Source organism: Ctenocephalides felis, unplaced genomic scaffold (assembly GCF_003426905.1).
Source record: "Ctenocephalides felis isolate EL2017-DRISC unplaced genomic scaffold, ASM342690v1 CF-g0.4_SCAFFOLD_03571, whole genome shotgun sequence".
Classification (NCBI taxonomy): domain Eukaryota; kingdom Metazoa; phylum Arthropoda; class Insecta; order Siphonaptera; family Pulicidae; genus Ctenocephalides; species Ctenocephalides felis.
Genome location: NW_020539725.1, coordinates 50,615,772 through 50,634,567, shown reverse-complemented (window position 1 = coordinate 50,634,567; position 18,796 = coordinate 50,615,772). Strand labels below are relative to the sequence as shown.

The following is an 18,796-nucleotide window of genomic DNA, read 5'->3' as shown; positions in this document are numbered from 1 at the left end:
TAAAAATAATTATGAATAAAGTTTATAGAGTCGATGATTTATAGTAGTTTGAGAAATAATGTGAATAATTATAATATCAAAATATAGTGCTGTGCATCACTGCTATTATTTTAATTTAGTAGTATTATATTTAATTTAGTAGTACGTTGATCAACAATGAAGTGCTAGTGAATTTTGTCATCTAAAAAATCATTCATTAATAAAATAAAAAACAAAACAACCTATTTTCGGCGACGAAACCGACTGCATCACCCAAAATGTGGTTTTACAAATAATTTCTTGAAAATTATTCACCACCTTTCTGCGAACAACGATGTCTTTCTTTATATTTCATGTAAATTTTAAGTAATAATAAGTAAATCCAAGTAGACGTGAATATTACATTATTTAAATCATTTACAGCTCTCTATAAATGGACCCTATTTATTACACATTTTCACTGATGTCTTCATTCTCTTCTAATATTAGTTTTTTTTATTTATATTTAATTATGAAATTTAATTTAAAATCTTTCTAACAATAAGTATATAGTATATAACCTATTGTTAGAGATTTTATGGATATGGATATACTTTATACTTTATAGATAATTTTGATTCAATTCTTATAAATAGTTTTGATCGGGCACACATTTCATTTCATATTAAGATTATAATGCAAGAGTAAAGAGACTAAAATGTATAACAATCAGTGAATTTAAAAAAATATTATATAATACACTTGTATAATAACAATGTCCAATCAAAAATTAATTAAATCAATGAACTAAAAATTACAACTACATATATGTGAGGAACGTGACATTAAAAAAATTAAAGATAAAAAATATATACCTTTGTTAGAGTTTGAAAATTGAGCATGTAGGTGTATGTATGTATGTATTTAAGTATGTGTGTATGTATGTATTTAAGTATGTGTGTATGTATGTATTTAAGTATGTGTGTATGTATGTATATATGTATGATATATAGCATATTTTTCGAGCATGTACATCCTTATCTTCCAAATTGAACAAGTATGTACCACAAATATGTTTAGCATCAAGCCAATATTCCATCCGACTTCTCCACCGCCCTTTGGCGAACACGTGGCGTGGCACATTGTCTGTTCGCATTTCTTCCGGTCTATTTTCCCCCTTGACTTCATTTCAATTCGGACGACATGTGACACAAGGGTAGCTCGCCATCATCCACAAAGAAAACCAACCCCAAAATCGAAATCAATCTTAAGCGAAAAGAGAACGATGGTTTTTATAACAAAGATCAATTGATAGCGTTTTTTGTCAAGTAGGTTTTGCCCTAAAAACATCAAATTTTGGCTCACATATATACATACACTTTATTCAATACTGGTATCAAATAATTGAGATTGACTTGAGACAACATGAAGTTAGCAAGTTAGATTTTTTAGACAAAAATATAAACTTCATTTCCAAGAAGTTAAAAATGATGTTATGATGAAAGTACTTCATTTGATCACCTATTCTGAAGGACTGTTTCCATGACAATTCCTTCCATTTAATTATCGCATAAATTACCTTTTTCAAACTAGAATTGAGTTAATTAAATACGTTTTCCATTTGCGTCTGGCTTTGTTGAAAACCTCATCTTATTTTTTTAGTTTTTCCCACACATATGACAATGGAACTGAACTAAACGCTGCATATTCATGCTCATAAATGCATATATTTATGCATGCACATATTAATGTGTGCCCGTGGAGATATGGACTGTTTCTACATAAACACGCCCGATATCTGCGTGACATTCGTTAATGGTCCGAGAGCCAATGACATTTATTTAATAACAATTAAATGTGGAGGAATTGAAGAATCTCATAAAAACAGGTCATGAAACACTGATTTTTCTTCAGAACAACTACAATAAAATTTAACTCAATTGCAAAATTATAAAAATAAATAAAATATAGCAGCTTGGTTAAAATTCATTCTCTCGACGTAGTATTATTATTTGTAAGGAGTAACTATTTCAATACGGAAAAACGATAACAAACTATTTTTCATAAAAATTTAGCAATAAGGATGCATCCAGATGCCATCAACAAAAGAACAGATCAACAAAAAAATATAAAGAAATTTAGAACAAACTCAGTACAGCACATGCATAAAAATAATAAGTCGCAATTGTCATTAATTTTACAATTATAACTACCTGTGACTAGGCTCTTCGACTAGGTAGATGTAAGTATATTAATTCCGAATATATGGCATATATCCATAATGTTTACTTATGCAAAATACACATGTCGATAGGAAGCACAAATATTTGCAGATTTTATGCAAAGTTATTTCTCTCGTCAACCTTGCAATATCATTTTGTAAGATTTATCAAATTATATTCTACACTGTAAACAAAAAGGTAAACTTTATGTAGGAGCACAATATTATATTCTGCATTTTTGGAATGATTGTTTTTAATGGATTCATTGAATTAAGTTAATCCAGAATAACATTTTGTAGAATCATATCAAGTTGTGCACAATGTAAGATATTTTAGGATAAAGGTAAAGACGTATCTTTAATACCACTTTTGATATAAATTTATATATTTCTCTTTGCTTTTGGCAAAAATAGATACCTTCATATCAAAGTTTTAGAAAAGACGTTAATAATTTCAAATTGTTTCTTAAAAGGCTGGATCATGAGGTATTTGTACATACATAATATTTGAATGATATAATTGCAGTTTCAATTTCTTTATTATTTTAGAGAATTTATTATTATAAATTCATGATATAATTTTTAGAAAATGATTTTATAATCACTAAAAATTATCCTAAAGTTTGTTAGAAGTATCTACAGTATGTAAATTGTTGAACGTATTGGATGCAATAATTTTATGTGCAAACGACAAAAATCTAAATAAATTAAATTATTGGTTTTTGCTCAACTAATAAATAAAATAACGTTGATAAAAAATATGATACCAATATGATAAACATATTTTAAAATTACGTTCAGAAAGAAATATTCCTGACTTCAATTTTAAAACCTATACAAACAACTTCAACAAGTTTTTTGCACCGTCTATTAATATCAATTTACACTAACAAAAGTTCTATAACAATTATTGCAATTATTCGAATTATAATCGATATAATAAACTGGGTTTTATGATTGTCAAACATAATCTTGACTAGATTAAACTCCAATAAGCGACTTAATTTGAATTATATTATAATGGGGATAGTGTTGCCTTAATATCAACCCAATATATCTAAAATTATATATCCATATTAATGTAATAGCTGGTTCAAGGCTTTTGCAATTTATATAGTGATAAAATTTGTGGCGTTTTTGGAAATAGTCATGATTAAGTCATGATTCAGTAGTCATGATTAGGTCAATTTCAATTAATTTAGTACTTAATTGTTTCCATATAATTACAATCTTCCTAGAGAAAGGCATTCAATCAAAGTTTTAAAATTTGATATTGAATTAAAAAAATGGTTTGTATTCATACCAAAACCCTAGATGGATTTATAATGTTTTTCCCATAAGATTATATTAGCATTTATATTTGATTAGTGATAATATTTGATGTTTTGAAATCATATTATATAAATATATTACACGATGTGAAATTTAAACGATAATTATTGATAATAAATAGACGCATTTGTTCTTGAATTTATTGAAGTGTGAATTTATTAATAAGATTAAGATCAATTTTTGTATAAAAGTAGTAAGAGTTTAGGTCTTTGTTTTGGTCTAGATACTATTCCTGCTTAAAAACCTTTATATCAAGTTGTAATGATACCACCTTTCACTTCAATGTATAGATCTAAATTATGATTTGAAACTTTTGGAGATAGATTAGGCATTTTTTCAATATGTCAATTAGGAAGGACGACTATTAAGTTGGTTTCTTGTAATATTCAGAAATAAAATAAATAATCACAATAAGTAAAGACAATCACAATAAGTAAAGACAATCCCTAATTAGACTCCTAATGAAACTTATTAAAATAAAAATATAGAATAAACATTCTTCACAACAACCATACAATAGCTTATAGAGCACAACTACTTTAGATCAACTAGTTATTGAAGAACTAGTAAGGCATAAAAACTAACAAAAACCTGATTTTGATTTAGCCTTTTGAAAATTATTTTTTTTGTTTTTGGGAATTAGTATTACAAGTATGATTCAAGTTTAATGATCCCCAGCTCCTAATCTATCAAGAATATTCATCCAGGATGCGGTTATAGCTAATTAAACCGGGCGTGAAACGCAACAATGTCAGTTATTCATCAATGCAGATGCCAGGGGTGGAAAATTGTCCAAATTGCTTGTTCAAACATTCGCCAATACACGAAGGTACATTGTAGGCAGTTGGGTACATATCGGAGGCAGCAGTTTCGGCCTAGGTTGATTATAGGTAAACACCGTTAAATACGTTAGGCGCATGCCTAAAGCCTTTGCGGAATAGACGATGTGTGTCTTGAACGGTTACCTGTCAATAATGCACGGGTCAATTGGCAGCTGAAACAGGGGGATAGTTGACACAAATTATAATATTGTTACTACTGATGTGTGGTAAATTGATCGATAAGACAGTTCCAGAAATTTTGAATAATAAAAGTAATGAATAGATTAGTAGGTGTGAATTATTTCTACGTTTTCTCAAATTCATTTATTTTAGTTCCTAGTGTATTTTATGACAAAATCTGCTACCCAAAATTTTATAACGATAAAATTGCTATATTCATTAATTTTAGAAGGTTTCATTTTACGACTGAGAGAATAGGGGTTATATTATATTTTATGACAGAAAATAAGACAACATCTATTTTCCATGTCTATAAGTAGTAAAGGATAACCACCATTAAGTCGTAAGGGTTGGCCTCCCTTAAGAAGCAAGGGTTGGCCGCCCTTAAGCAGCAAAGGTTGGCCGTCTGAAGAAGCAAGCGTTGGCAATCCTTAAGATTTTTGTTATATTTTTTTAGACCATTTGTTTTTATTGTTATATTTTTTGGACTATTTGTTTTTATCTTTTTTTTATTATTTAATTTGTGACTAAAGAACACAGACAATCCTAAATTTTCACTGCTATACCACAAACTCCTATTTCATAAGGGTCATTTTAGTAATCAAATAATTTTCATCTCATATTCAATATATATTTTTTTGACATAGTTTTAGTTCAGATTTTTTTGAGTACATGAAAAAACTTTATTCTCACTTCAAAAAACAATTTATTTGTAACCCCAAATTTTTTTTTGGATTTTGGGAACCATTTTTCTTTATTTAATTTTTTTAACGCAGAATTAAAAAATACATACAATTCTAATTTTTTACTTTGCTACCATAAATATCTATTTTATGGTATATTTCATAAGGCATTTTAATAGCTCAATAATTTATTATACAGCTCGATAACTGATCAATTTATCGTTTTTTTGTGAACGTTTTTTCATTGAATGTAGATGAAAATTTTTCTGAGTGAAAAGAAAAGATAATAAATATATTATAATAGTTTATCATCATATAAATATAATAGTTTATTATAAAAGATAATTAAGTTTATCTACCCTATCAACCCACTATAAAACTAGATGCATCCAATTATCGATTGATTTTTGCGTAATCATTAATTTGCACGATTATTGTAGACTATTGTACAAATATTTCCCGATATGCATAAGCAGTAAATAGTTCATGAATAGATTGCAGAAAGAGAAATTTTATCAGAAAAAAGTAGAATTAAATATCAAAATCTGAAGATAAAAACAGTTCGAGTATGATCTAGGTACCATACAAATCTATTGCAAAGCTGTAAAGTTTTCGAAATATCACTCGATTTGCTCAAAATGTCATAGAACATGACGCAACATAATTCAAAAATAATTTTTTTCTTTTGCTTCGTCATTTTAAAAATTAATGGATCAATAAAAAGCGCAGTAATAATAGATCAAAATCTTTAATATCAAAATGTGCCAGTTTTAAATGCAATCAGATTTAGATTAGGTTGGCACTTTCAATGACTATTAATATGTACCAGGAACATTTTTTTTCTTTTTTATATAACATACTTCTGCATTCGGAATCAGTTATGTTTTATACTAAATTTTTCTTAAAAATATTTTTTAGGCTAAAATGCCAGCCCTAGCTAGTATATATTGTTGTGCATCACTGCTATAATTTAATAAATAGTTTAATAGTACGTTGGACGTCAATAAGTCTTCTGAGTCAGAAAGATCACACCCAATAAAAACTTACCATATTTAGGGAACGAATTTGCCGCATGACATACAAATGTTATGGCAAGGCCATGTTATGCTCCAACTTCCATATATACTGAATGCTACTGAATCATACTGAATACTGTGAAAATGTCATGTATTTGCTGTGCTTTCAGGCGTTTTACACATAAACTGCAACGTCACTCGTATGTTATAAAGCTGGGTCAAAAACACCCTGTTGTTTAATATCGATTTTTGACATTTATACAGTTTCTAGGCTATGTTTTCTGACAGCCTGAGAAATTCGCCTGACTGCACAGCAACCGCATGGCTTTTGTCAATATTAAGAACAAATTTGTATGGAAAGTTCTTTATAACATAGCCTTGCCATTACATTGGTCTGTTATGCGGAAGAATCGGTCCCTTAGTTATATATATATAATATATATATATATATATAATTATTACAAATTATTTCCTTTACCTGTAAATCGGTAAATCATTCTTGTACCACACCACCAACAGGGCGGTGTCGTTCGCGAGGGACGTCTGTGTGTCGCAGGGCAGTTGCGCGCTTCCATTCAGCACCCCCTGGACTATTTGCACGGGATCTGAAAAAGCAAAGCGAAATTGAAATGAAATAAAAAAGAGAAAAATAAAGAAAAATATATTAATTACCGCCCTGTCGCAATTGTATAAACACCATTAATAACGTTTCGCCATAAGCTGAACCAGGAAGGCAAAATACTTCATTAATCTCCCTCGAAAGCTCACAGCAGTTATCGAACAGAAATGAAAACGCGCTATCGACGGACTGAAGAAAAGATGGATTCTTTAGCCGTTTTAAAAAGCTAAATCCAACAGCTTTGTGAGTTGGATAGAAAAAAATATGATTTTTTGTTCGATAACGACCTTTGGAAACGTTTGTTGTAAAAATTACTCGATTGGACGATTTTACGATTCAAAAAGAAAACACTATACCGAAAAATTGTAAAGTTGTTTGTAAATATCCTGAATAAGAGGGCATATTTATATTTCCACCTCTCAAACTTAAAAAATATTCATATAATATCATCATTACATTAGCTCGTTTATTTAATTTGCATACGTTTTTTTAACAAATGCAATATTTTTATATTCAAAGTACATGTCCCAACAACTTGATAATATTACTTATCATAATATATATTATAATTTACTTAATACGGAAATGGTCCCAACACATTCCCCTGCGAACCCCAGTCTTCATAATTTTAGGCTCTGTATAATGTTTGTTAATATTCTAAACATAAAGCATACTTATATATTTATCTCTAAAAAAAGTGAATAATATTCATATGATAGCATAACTTCATTAGCCAATTTGTTTAATTTGTGTACGCTTTTTAAGCAGATGCTATATTTTTATATTTGAAGTGCATGTCCTCGAATTTAGAGTACATGTCGTCGAACAATTTAATAATGTTAATATTTATGATGCATATTTAAATTTACTTAATTAATATTTTTTAGAAGATCTCATCACGCTTCCTTGTGGAACCCCAGCTTTCATAATTTCAGGTTCTGTATAATCAATACCATTTTTGATTTGCAATATTCTATTGTTGAAATAGAATTTAAAAAACTTATAATATGATGGAAGTAATATTTTAATATTTTAAGAAAGTTTTTGAATTCTTGACAATAGTAATGAATTCACTAATCTATGACTTTATCGTATAGTTAAAAGTCCTTTTCTGAAAACAAACTGATGGTCTAGTAGCAGGCTAACTTCTTTGTTTATGTTTGCCAGTATAATTTCAAAAATTAATATTATAACAATATTGTCAAAGCCGTCAATATTATAACAATAGTGTAATATTTTTTTAGTAAATAGCTCATGTAGCACATATAAATAATGTATTTGCTCATTTCAATTTATATCTATGTATATTCTTATACATTTTATTATTTCAAATTTGAAAACTACATTCAAAATAAAAGTAAATTCTTGTTCTTGCAATAATCTACAATATCCATGGGAATAAAATATCCTTTATTTTAATTATAATTATACGAGCAAAGCTCGGCAATTTAAATGCAAAGCGTAATTCTTACATAAAATTACATGAATAAAACATAACAGAAATATTCTGCGCTTCGGTAGAAATACAAATAAATAACTATACATATTTGAAACAAGATATTCTTAGATACTAGACCAATGCAAAATTATATTTCGAATTTATTTATTCATAGTTTTCCGCAACAAACTAATGGAATATCTAGAAGAATCTATTTTCAATCGGTCTATATTGGAAGTTTCTTGATAACTTCATTTTTAGGAACATTTCGATGCAATTTATATATATCATTATATTAAGCAAGCAGAAAGATGTATAAATATATATATATATATATATATATATATATATATATATAAAACATCTATATTTTTCCATACGTTTTGACGTAAATTCTAAATCATCAACAATGGTTTTGAAATTCTTGGACTAACAAATACATATATTATTCATTCAAATATTTGGAATGAAGCACTGGATGTCAGTTGTCACATTTTTATAATATATTTCTTATAAATAAAATAAAAATAGATGTCTATTATCCGAGGAAATTTAATTTCCTAAAATTGCTGACTATATTTCAAGCATAAATATTGGCATATTTATCAATGCTTTAAATTTAAATAATATATAATATATTGAATGCAGAAATATTTTAAACAATCACAATCAAGTCATGAGGTACTTCACTTATATTAGAAATTAGAGATTCATATAACAATTAAGAATAATTGAATCTATGAGAAAACTATTCATTTAACGAAAGACTACTTATCTTTTAATCGGTCTGATATAGCCATTATCCAAGTATATCAGGTCCTTCGAAAAATTTAAACAAAATGTAATAATTTAATAGAGTTCGGCAGTATCTCGGTGGATCACAAACATCAATACATTTTTGTAATCTATATTGTCACAACAAAGAGTTTCTGGAGTCACATGTACTTCAATTGGATTTATAGCAAGATGCATACATTAGAAAATGCACCATATTTTATTACTTACTTTATTTTTATTATTGAAAAAATACTTTGCGCTATCTATAACGTTGTCTCGCAACAAATGTACTTATAGTAATTTTATCCAAAGGTATAAAGAAATTTACAAATACATTTAGGATTAAAATGGTAAAATATGTCTTATATAGGGCAAAAGCGGTAATAACTTAGGACGAATTAGTCTATTAATATTCTAATTCCTAATCAAATAGTATATTATTTTTTCCTCTGATTGAAATATCATGTCCAGTATCTATAGTTTTATTAACTATTCGGAGGCATGGCTCTTAGCAACATCTTCAGGACAGTCTAGGTCACAGAAAATCTTGTGAAAAACTTCGACAGTAATACGGAACGTGCAAGAATCCGGGAAACCGTACTGGGAAGAGCAAAAAATTGCAAAATACCAACATCGCATTCTGCGGAAAAGCGGATGGGCGCTTTCGGACTTTGCGACGCGCCGAGCTTTTGCATTAGCTTCTGCTTTTGCTTTTAGCTTTGGAGTGGGATTATGGAAGCATGCGGTTTGTAACGCGAAAATTCAGACTGGGCAAATGGAAAACTCAACGAGATAAAACGAAAATAAAATTGACTCAATTAAGTTGTTGTAATCACTATAGTGATAGTGATAATGAGGATTAGATAGAATGCAGTTTAAATGAGCTCGGAAATTTATTTTTCTGTTATTGCTATTGTTAAAATTAAAAACAGTTTTTTATCGTGTTTCTTTAGCAGAAATATTTGCGTTTCATTTGTTTTGAATACTGCTGCTGGTCCATTAAACATAATAATGAAATCCAACTACATATATTAGAAAACTGAATCGAATTGCCAATATACGTACACTGAATAGTCAATGCAATATATCTTCTATAAAAAATCTTGAAATTAAAAAAAAGATGACTTTCTGCAAATATTATTTACCTATATTTTTGATTATATTTTGTAGCAAATTCATCTGCTCATATTTTTTATGTTTTTGAAAGAACGGCTGAACTGATATAGGTTATATAAGACTCGAATTGCTACTAAAAAATTCTACATCTTAAAATATTTATAATGATCATAATAAAAATTAAGGTTTAGGACACTATTATTATGCAATTGTCGCTCTCTGATCACATCTTCTCAAAAAATCATAATTAATTTATAATTAATCATCAGTTGTAATTTATATTTAATAAATATATTAATTAATTATTATATTAATAATCAATTTATAATTAATAATCAGTCAGTTATGGTGTTTCATGGTGATATTAATTTTTGGTCAAGACCTTTAAGTGTGAAAGGAATTGGAAATATATAGCTTCAGAACATTTTGACATCAGACAAACTCATGTTGTATTTTTTTATATCATTAAACACTGGTAAAATAGATTGTGTAAAATTGTGATTATTCAGCAAATATCTACAGTCGATATTGAAATATCACGTGTAACGCTTTTTTCTGGAGACTCAATAAAAATGTAATGCTTATCTGTGAAGACATTATGTATGTGTGGATATAAATTTATTTAAAAAACGTCAACGATTTCGGGAAAACGCATCAATCGATTTGAATAATTTAAAAAACATTTGAATCGTATTGATGGAGAGACGTGCTGATTAGTTTTTAGCATAGTCAGGTCCAGCTGTTTCGAGAAAAACGCTGAGAAAGGTGCCAAATATGATAATTCAGTTTTTCAGATAACCGAGCAAAATTTATTTTAAGGCACAATGCCATGCACCACTGGTTCATCATCAAATTTAAAGTGTATTGAGTTTTGTTTTGGTAAAAACGTCTCAAGTGCCAAAAAAAGCAAAATTTCAGAACCTTGTCGCAGCACCATCATATCCCGCTCGACTATGCAGATTTTCCAGTTTGCACTCGGCTAGTGAAAAATCGTGAAAACCTCATTTCTTTAATACGCCCCACATGCACCTGCACGTCGCCAGCAGAAAATCTGCATGACGACTCTCATCAAATCTACCGTAAATAGATCACATATCCGTGTGTGCTACGGATTTTCCCGTGTCGTGTTTCTGGCTGGCTGGCTTTGTTTAAATTCCACGTATATGATGTTTTATTTTTATCCAGTCTCTTTGCTTTGAGCACATATCGATGCCTTTTTCATTTTTCTTCAGGATACACTATGGAGGTGTATTTTTAGATACCGAAGTAACTATTTTTCTTACTTGATCCATGCTGGTTTATATATGATGAATTGACTATGTCTGGGGTTCGAAATCGTATCTACGTGGAAGGTGGACATAGGTATTTTTGTGATCGGATTTCTTGATGTTCTAAAAATATATCTAATGGCTATATATAAAATCCGAAATCTTAGGTTTTAGACAATAAATATTTCATAGATAAAACATGTTTTGTTGATATTCTGAATGGGCTAATATCTTCAGGTATTTTTGTGTACCGACAAACATTAAATTTTATATTGATTCTATAAAAAAAGGTCTTGTTCGTGATATTTGAATATCGACTGCAGATATATAAAGACAGAACATAATGTTATATGTTTTTATACATCTTATTGAAAATATAATAAAGAAAGATCTTCAACTCCATTTGATTTTTATTGTTTTCTGCGGGAGATCTTGCATCTTGTGATTGGTGATGCACACACACATATATATATATATATATATATATATATATATATATATATATATATTGTAGAGTTTCGAACAAGAATCCAAAAATAATACAAAATAAAAAACAAGAATAGTTTTTAAAAAAACAATTTCTTTATTTAATTATTTGTTTATTGTCGACGTTTCGGAACTAGGTACGTTCCATCTTCAGGACATCTGTCAAGAAACATGATCTTGATGAGATTTTAGCAAACAATATGTTTAGGAAAAGAAAATAGATTTTTCTTAAATAATGAATTAATTGCAAAAAAAAAAATTTTTTTTTTTTTTTTTTTTTTGCAATTAATTCATTATTTAAGAAAAATCTATTTTTTTTTTTTATATAAATTTTTTTTTTTTTTTTTTTTTTTTTGCAATTAATTCATTATTTAAGAAAAATCTATTTTCTTTTCCTAAACATATTGTTTGCTAAAATCTCATCAAGATCATGTTTCTTGACAGATGTCCTGAAGATGAATTAATAATTAAATAAAGAAATTGTTTTTTTAAAAGTTTTCTTGTTTTTTATTTTGTATTATTTTTGGATTCTTGTTCGAAACTCTACAAAATATACACAAATCCAAGACTCTACCATTCAATATATATATATATATATATATATATATATATATATATATATATATATATATATATATATATATATATATCTTCTTGACACGTTACACTCCAACATGTGCTTTTGGAATAAGCTTTTCTATAATAAAATATATTATTTATTTTTATTTTTATTTTAATCTTATAATTATTTAAAATTTATCATAACTTGACGTTTTATCAATTTGTTGTTTCATAATTTTTTCGTGCAATTTCGTGCGTTTTTGTGTTTTATTCAATTTTATTTGTATGCATTGAAGATGGGTCAAATCAAGACCAGAAACTTTTCTTTACAAAAACATATGAAAATATTTACAAGTATAATTTATTCTTATCGAAGTATCAACAGAAAAAAGGTGCAAAAAATGCAATTTTGTTTAAATAAAAAGAGAAAATATTTAAATATAATATAAGCCGAAACAATATTTAATCTACTTGCCCATTTTAAGAATTGTATTCACATAATAAAGAAAATCTTGTAGAAAATATTAATTAAAAGTATTTTATTTTGATACAAATATAAATATAAAGTGTGTGTGTGTGTATAAATCTATATTGATTTTATCAGTGTTTATTATTATGCCCCAATTAACAACTATCCATATTAATTTCGTACTATTATGGTCGTAATCATAAAATAATAATAAATTATTAATAACTGTTTGTTCAAAACCATATAATAATCGAATTCATAAATTTGAAATGTTTCATTTGTACATTAACAACAATCAGTTAAATCTGGTTAAAATAGATTCCATATTTTAATTATTAGGCGTGAATTAAACTTGTGAAAATAATTACAGTTTTAAATTACATTTGAACATAGCAGCAAATTAGCAATTATTTTGTAATTAAAAAGATTTCTGTTAAAACAAAATAGCTGATGTAAAAACAAATGTAAAAACATATTACTCGGTTGTACAATATAAATTCATCATCGCAAATATTTTCAGTGGAATGCTGAAGTAATGAATTATTCAGCCATTAGAAAAAATCTGTATTTCTGCAAAATTATATTGCGTAGGAATTAAATAATATTTAGTCTGGAGAGAAAAAAATTGTTTTAATATAAAATCGTTTTGTGTAAGGCAATTAGAATGTTACGATTTAAAATAAATTACTCATTGAACATAATGTTTAACGCGAAATTATGTGCCGAGCAAAAAGGGTTGTTTTTTTAGAGTGATTTTAGCAGCAGGGGTTGAAAACAATTCGTTCTCCAAATATCCACTTCATAAGATAGTGTGAAATTTTATAGTTTAATATTTCTCGAATATATCAAAATTACCAAACCCTACTAGTGGTGCGTGGCATCATGCCTTAAGGCAAATTGCAGGAACTTTTCATACCAAAATCTAAATTATTAAAAAGAACTTTGCAAAACTTTGAGAAAATTAGATTTTTGAGAAATTTTGAAATTTATGGAGGAAATAGACTTTTTTGAAAAACTTGTTTTTTTATATTTGATTTTTTTGTATTTTGATTTATTTTGAAAATTTTGAACATTTTGAGCTGATTTGGAGTCAAAATATCAAAGCACCGCGTAGTTGTCTAACGTTTAAACATTGGTACGGAACCCATATAAATGTACACAAAATTCGTACTTATTATTATAATCTTAATAAAATATTTGATGTTTTTTGAATTATTTTAATCGGTTTATTCGTGTCCTAAAATTGTCGACAAGACTTTGTATCCGCGCACACACACACACACACACACACACACACACACATACATCTATTTTTCCAACCCTCTGAAACTTAAAGATATATAAAAATTTTCATTTTCATGGGAAGCTAAAACATAATTTGTTTTAGGTAAAAGTTTTACTATTAATGTTATTGAAATTATTCAATACATTAAATTTGGGCACCGATTTTGAAAATTTAAAAGCCATTCTATGCTCTATGAGATAAAGCTCTATGAGATGAATAAAAAATGTCTCGTCAAAGTTTGGAAATTTGAACTCATCAGCTTTTTGAAACGAAATTGAACTACTTAGTTGTTAAAGAAAAAGACAATAATTTTAATGAAAATTTACAAAATGATATAGAGTTAATGATCTTAACGAAAATCCTAAAAGATTTTAGGCCTCCAAAACGTGAATTAATAATAAAAATTCAATAAGTTTTATAATGAAGAATATACTAAATTTTTATTCATCGAAATAGCTATTAGATTATATATAATAAACTACTCCAAAAAGGTTTAGACAACCCTAATACTTAAGTACACAAAACTGCAGATTTTTAAAATTTCATAGCTGATTCTTACAAAAAGATAACATTAAACAGATCAAAATAATATACACTAAACTGTGAACTAATATTACTTTAACGTTAGTTTTGAGCCATTGAAAGTATCAAAAATTAAAAAAAAATGTATTAACACAATAGGTATCTTTGGTAATTTTTGTAACAAGCAATTCATCGAAACCCAACATCAAGAAAATTTAATTAGTCAAAATAAAATAAGTGCATTGAAAATACCAAATCTCCTGACAAGTTATGTTACTATAGCAAACCTGTAACGTAAATTCGAGAAATGGTCCATAAAATTGGCTTAATATATATTTTACCCAACACCAAGAAAACATGATTGGCCAAAATAAAATAAGTGCATTGAAAATACTAAATATCCTGACAAGTTATGTTACCATGGAAAACATAACATAGATATCCGATAATTGGTCCATAAAATTGGCTCAATAGATATTTTACCCAGGTTGCCAACCCCTGATCGGTACTTACACGTTCGTGGGCGTTTTCCTGAAATGCGCAGGGTGCGCGAAACATACAACAAAATACAGGAAACACAGATGGTAAAAAGCAAAACAGAGAATGAAAAACAAATTTATTCCCGCGCGATATATATCAGTCAATGTCGAATTTTAAACAGCTTTTATGGAAATGTTTTAGCCTTTTTTATGCTCCATCTGCCTGTGTGTAGGTGCATTCATCATTTGTTTTACGAGACTTATGAAAATCAAAAAGAGTTTTTTTGTTTCAGAAAAGAATTGTTAATATAAAACAAAGTGTGAAGAACCAGCACTTTCATTTTCAATATAAGATTTTTACATCAAGAAATATAAAATATAATATTTCCTTATATAGTGGTTAATTTATATCAATGGAATTGTTTTTTCGTAAGTAGGCTCATAAAACGCTCATGAAGATGGAACGAACATAGCTCAGAAACGTCAAAAAACAATTTGTGTTTTTTTTTTACATAATTGAATATATTCTAGAATTAATAGGTATTATCAGAGTCTAATAATCGGGAATAATACGAATTATAAACATTTTTCATATCAAAAAATAAAAAAATTAAAATCTATATGTTTATATATTTTAGGCTACAGCCCAAGCCATCATTCAGTATATATTCTAAACATAAATAAAACTAAATAAATGCAAAAAACTGTTTTATAAATTAAAAAATAATTAGGGAAACATGCTCACAATTTGTTATACTTGAAACTAACATTGATGCATGTAATTAAAATATACATAAAATACACAATATAATAACACAAGTAAAATGCTATATATATATATATATATATATATATATATATATAAACTTATTTTGCATATATCATAAATACTTATATCCCAAATTTCACGAAAAATTAGAATAATTAGAATAATTATTGATCATGTTATATATTAATATCAATATTAGTATGGAAAGATGCAAAAATGTAAACAAAAGATTTCAAAAGAAACGAATTAAATCGTACTTTATATATAATAAAGTATTATTATACCTTATTATTTTCCTTGAAAATTAGTTTTATGCACCCTGTTATCTGTAATGTCATTAAAAATTGTCCAACAAAACTTCATCATGTATGATGATTGCCTATGATAAAAAAATATTATTTGATTGAAATTATTTAATGTACGACATTATAGTAACTGCAGTATATAAAATATATAACAGTTATTAAAAGTATTTACATTCAAATGGATATTTTCATGTTTGCCTGTAACTTTTAATAAAACGTTTTTATGATTGTATCAAAGTAATTAAAAGATATAAGCTCAGATGATAGTTGTTGAGCAGGAATAATTAAACAGCATGAAATTAAATAAAATTAATCAAGCTTAACAAATTTTGAAGCAGAGCTTTTTACTATTTGTTCAGCTAAAATAAAAAATCATGTTTTTATGCAAGTGGATATAATTGTATACATGAATTATATATTAATACTAATTATAAGTAATATTAGAACTACAATATTGCTCGTCATTAACTTTATTCTCTTATATATGCATTGCCACAATTTCTTAAAGAAATCCCACAGTGGAATTATAAAATAATTCTTAGACCCAATAATAAATCAAATTAATCGAAACGAGTGAGAAATACATTAAAAAAAAAACTAAGTATTTGTGCAACTAAAATAGACAATATTTGTTTTCATGCAAGTGGATTTAGTTGTATGCATTATATTGGCAACTATTGTTCTTTAACAGCATTATCTTCTCAAACAAGCATTATCATAAATTTTGCCAGCAATCCTGCAATGGAAATAAAAAATAATCCTTAGCCCCAAAAATAAATCAACTTAGTCGATATCATAAATACGAAAAATTTTAAAACATACTGAGAAACTAAACAGTATTTATGCAACTCAAATAGCCAATTTATGTTTTGGTGTATTAGCAACTTCAATACTGTTTTTGTTTACTATTGTCTTCTCAAACATGGATTATCATAATTTCTCCCAGCAATCCCACAATGGAATTAAAAAATAATCCTTATCCCCAAGGGGTGCGGTTTTCTGAATACATTACTCCGAATAACGAAATCCGTTCGTATCATCGTCATCCTATGTCGTATTGTAAGTCCTATTGTCACACTCTGTTCAGGGTGACGCAATGTGCTAAAACAAGCGGGGATCGCCTGCTCCACAGTATCACCAGGAGGACCTCAACCCCACCCCCTCTTCGCTTGGGGCTGGTGTTATTTAAAATTCAAATTTGTTGGGAAGCACGGCTGAAACACTTTAGCAAGTGGCGATATTTTGGCTATTTTATGAGATATAGATAGACAAAGTTGTCAGCTTATTATGGAGATTATCATTATTTTTACTTCCAATATCAAATTGTTTTTAATTTTTTTATAAACGATAGGAGAGTGGTTTTCATGATAAATAGAAAAAGTTGCATTTAATCGAATTAGAACAGGTAAAATTTGGAATTATATACATACAAATATTTTTCCTCCAATATTGGTGTCAAATTAGTGGTGCATGGCACCGTGCCTTAAGGTTAATTGCTGGTCCTTCCCGTATCGTAATAAAATATTCCAGAAATTTTAATGTTTTTCGCTGAATGAAAACTGAAATTCGAATAATTTTAGATATTGAATAAAGTTTTGAAAATCGAAAAAAACAATTAATTTTTTAAAATTTAAGAATAAAACAAATATTGGGCTTTCCCAAAAAAATATAATCACTTCACACGTCAACAGAAGCTAAATATTTTTTAAATAAGATAATTCATCCAATTCATAACTGCTATTCTTCGCACTTTTGTTTCGTGTCTCGAAACGGCTAGGACTGCCTTTGCACGTCTCCCTATCAATAGAAATCGAATGTTTTTTTAATCATTCAATTTGGATGATCCATGCTTTCGGTAACGTGGACAAAAACAAACAGACAAACATACAAACACACATTTTTTTCTAATGTATGCCAAAAGTTCAGATACCACTGAAACGTAAAGATATGCGTATGAAACGTAAAAAATATTTTCGATTTTGGACGATTACTATAACTTACACTACGGGAAGTTACACTATCGAAATTTCTAGTAATAACATAAATTTTCCGAATATATGTAATTTATATAAGATTAATCTTTATTAGCATCATAAAAAGCTACAGAAATCATGCTGATTAGTTTTTGGTAATGATGTTAATGATCGCTTTTTTCATAATTAAACATAGAATTTTCCCGACGGTTGCGATGAAACTTTGAATGATGATAGGTTTTCAGAACTTCTCAAAATCTTTAAACCTTCTGAAAGTGGTTTAATTTGATATTTACTATTTATTCTAATAAAAATAAAAAAAATAAAAATTCTATCTTTGAAGTTTTCTGTAAATAGAATTGATAAATTTCAACTCTTATTGATTAGAACGAGCATTTACACATGTTTGAAAGATTAGGTTTATTGCCTTAAAATAAATAAATTTACACCTAGTTAAATTTATCATACGCATTTTTATAAATAACTTATTTTTTATTTCTGTCTATATAAAAATTTTC

The 18,796-nt window shown here is 27.6% G+C and overlaps 1 protein-coding gene across 1 annotated transcript in view; it reads right to left on the bottom strand.

Annotated features, from left to right (window-relative positions):
* The window catches only part of LOC113386217 (synaptogenesis protein syg-2), a 252,518-nt gene extending 245,607 nt beyond the window's left edge, over window positions 1-6,911 (bottom strand). Inside the window, exons 1-2 of the mRNA XM_026624011.1 lie at window positions 6,884-6,911; window positions 6,690-6,816 (exon numbers count right to left, since the gene is read on the bottom strand). Coding sequence (XP_026479796.1) covers window positions 6,690-6,816; window positions 6,884-6,911 — 155 coding nt within the window. The remainder of the gene's footprint in view (window positions 1-6,689; window positions 6,817-6,883) is intronic.
* Window positions 6,912-18,796: the final 11,885 nt, after the last annotated feature.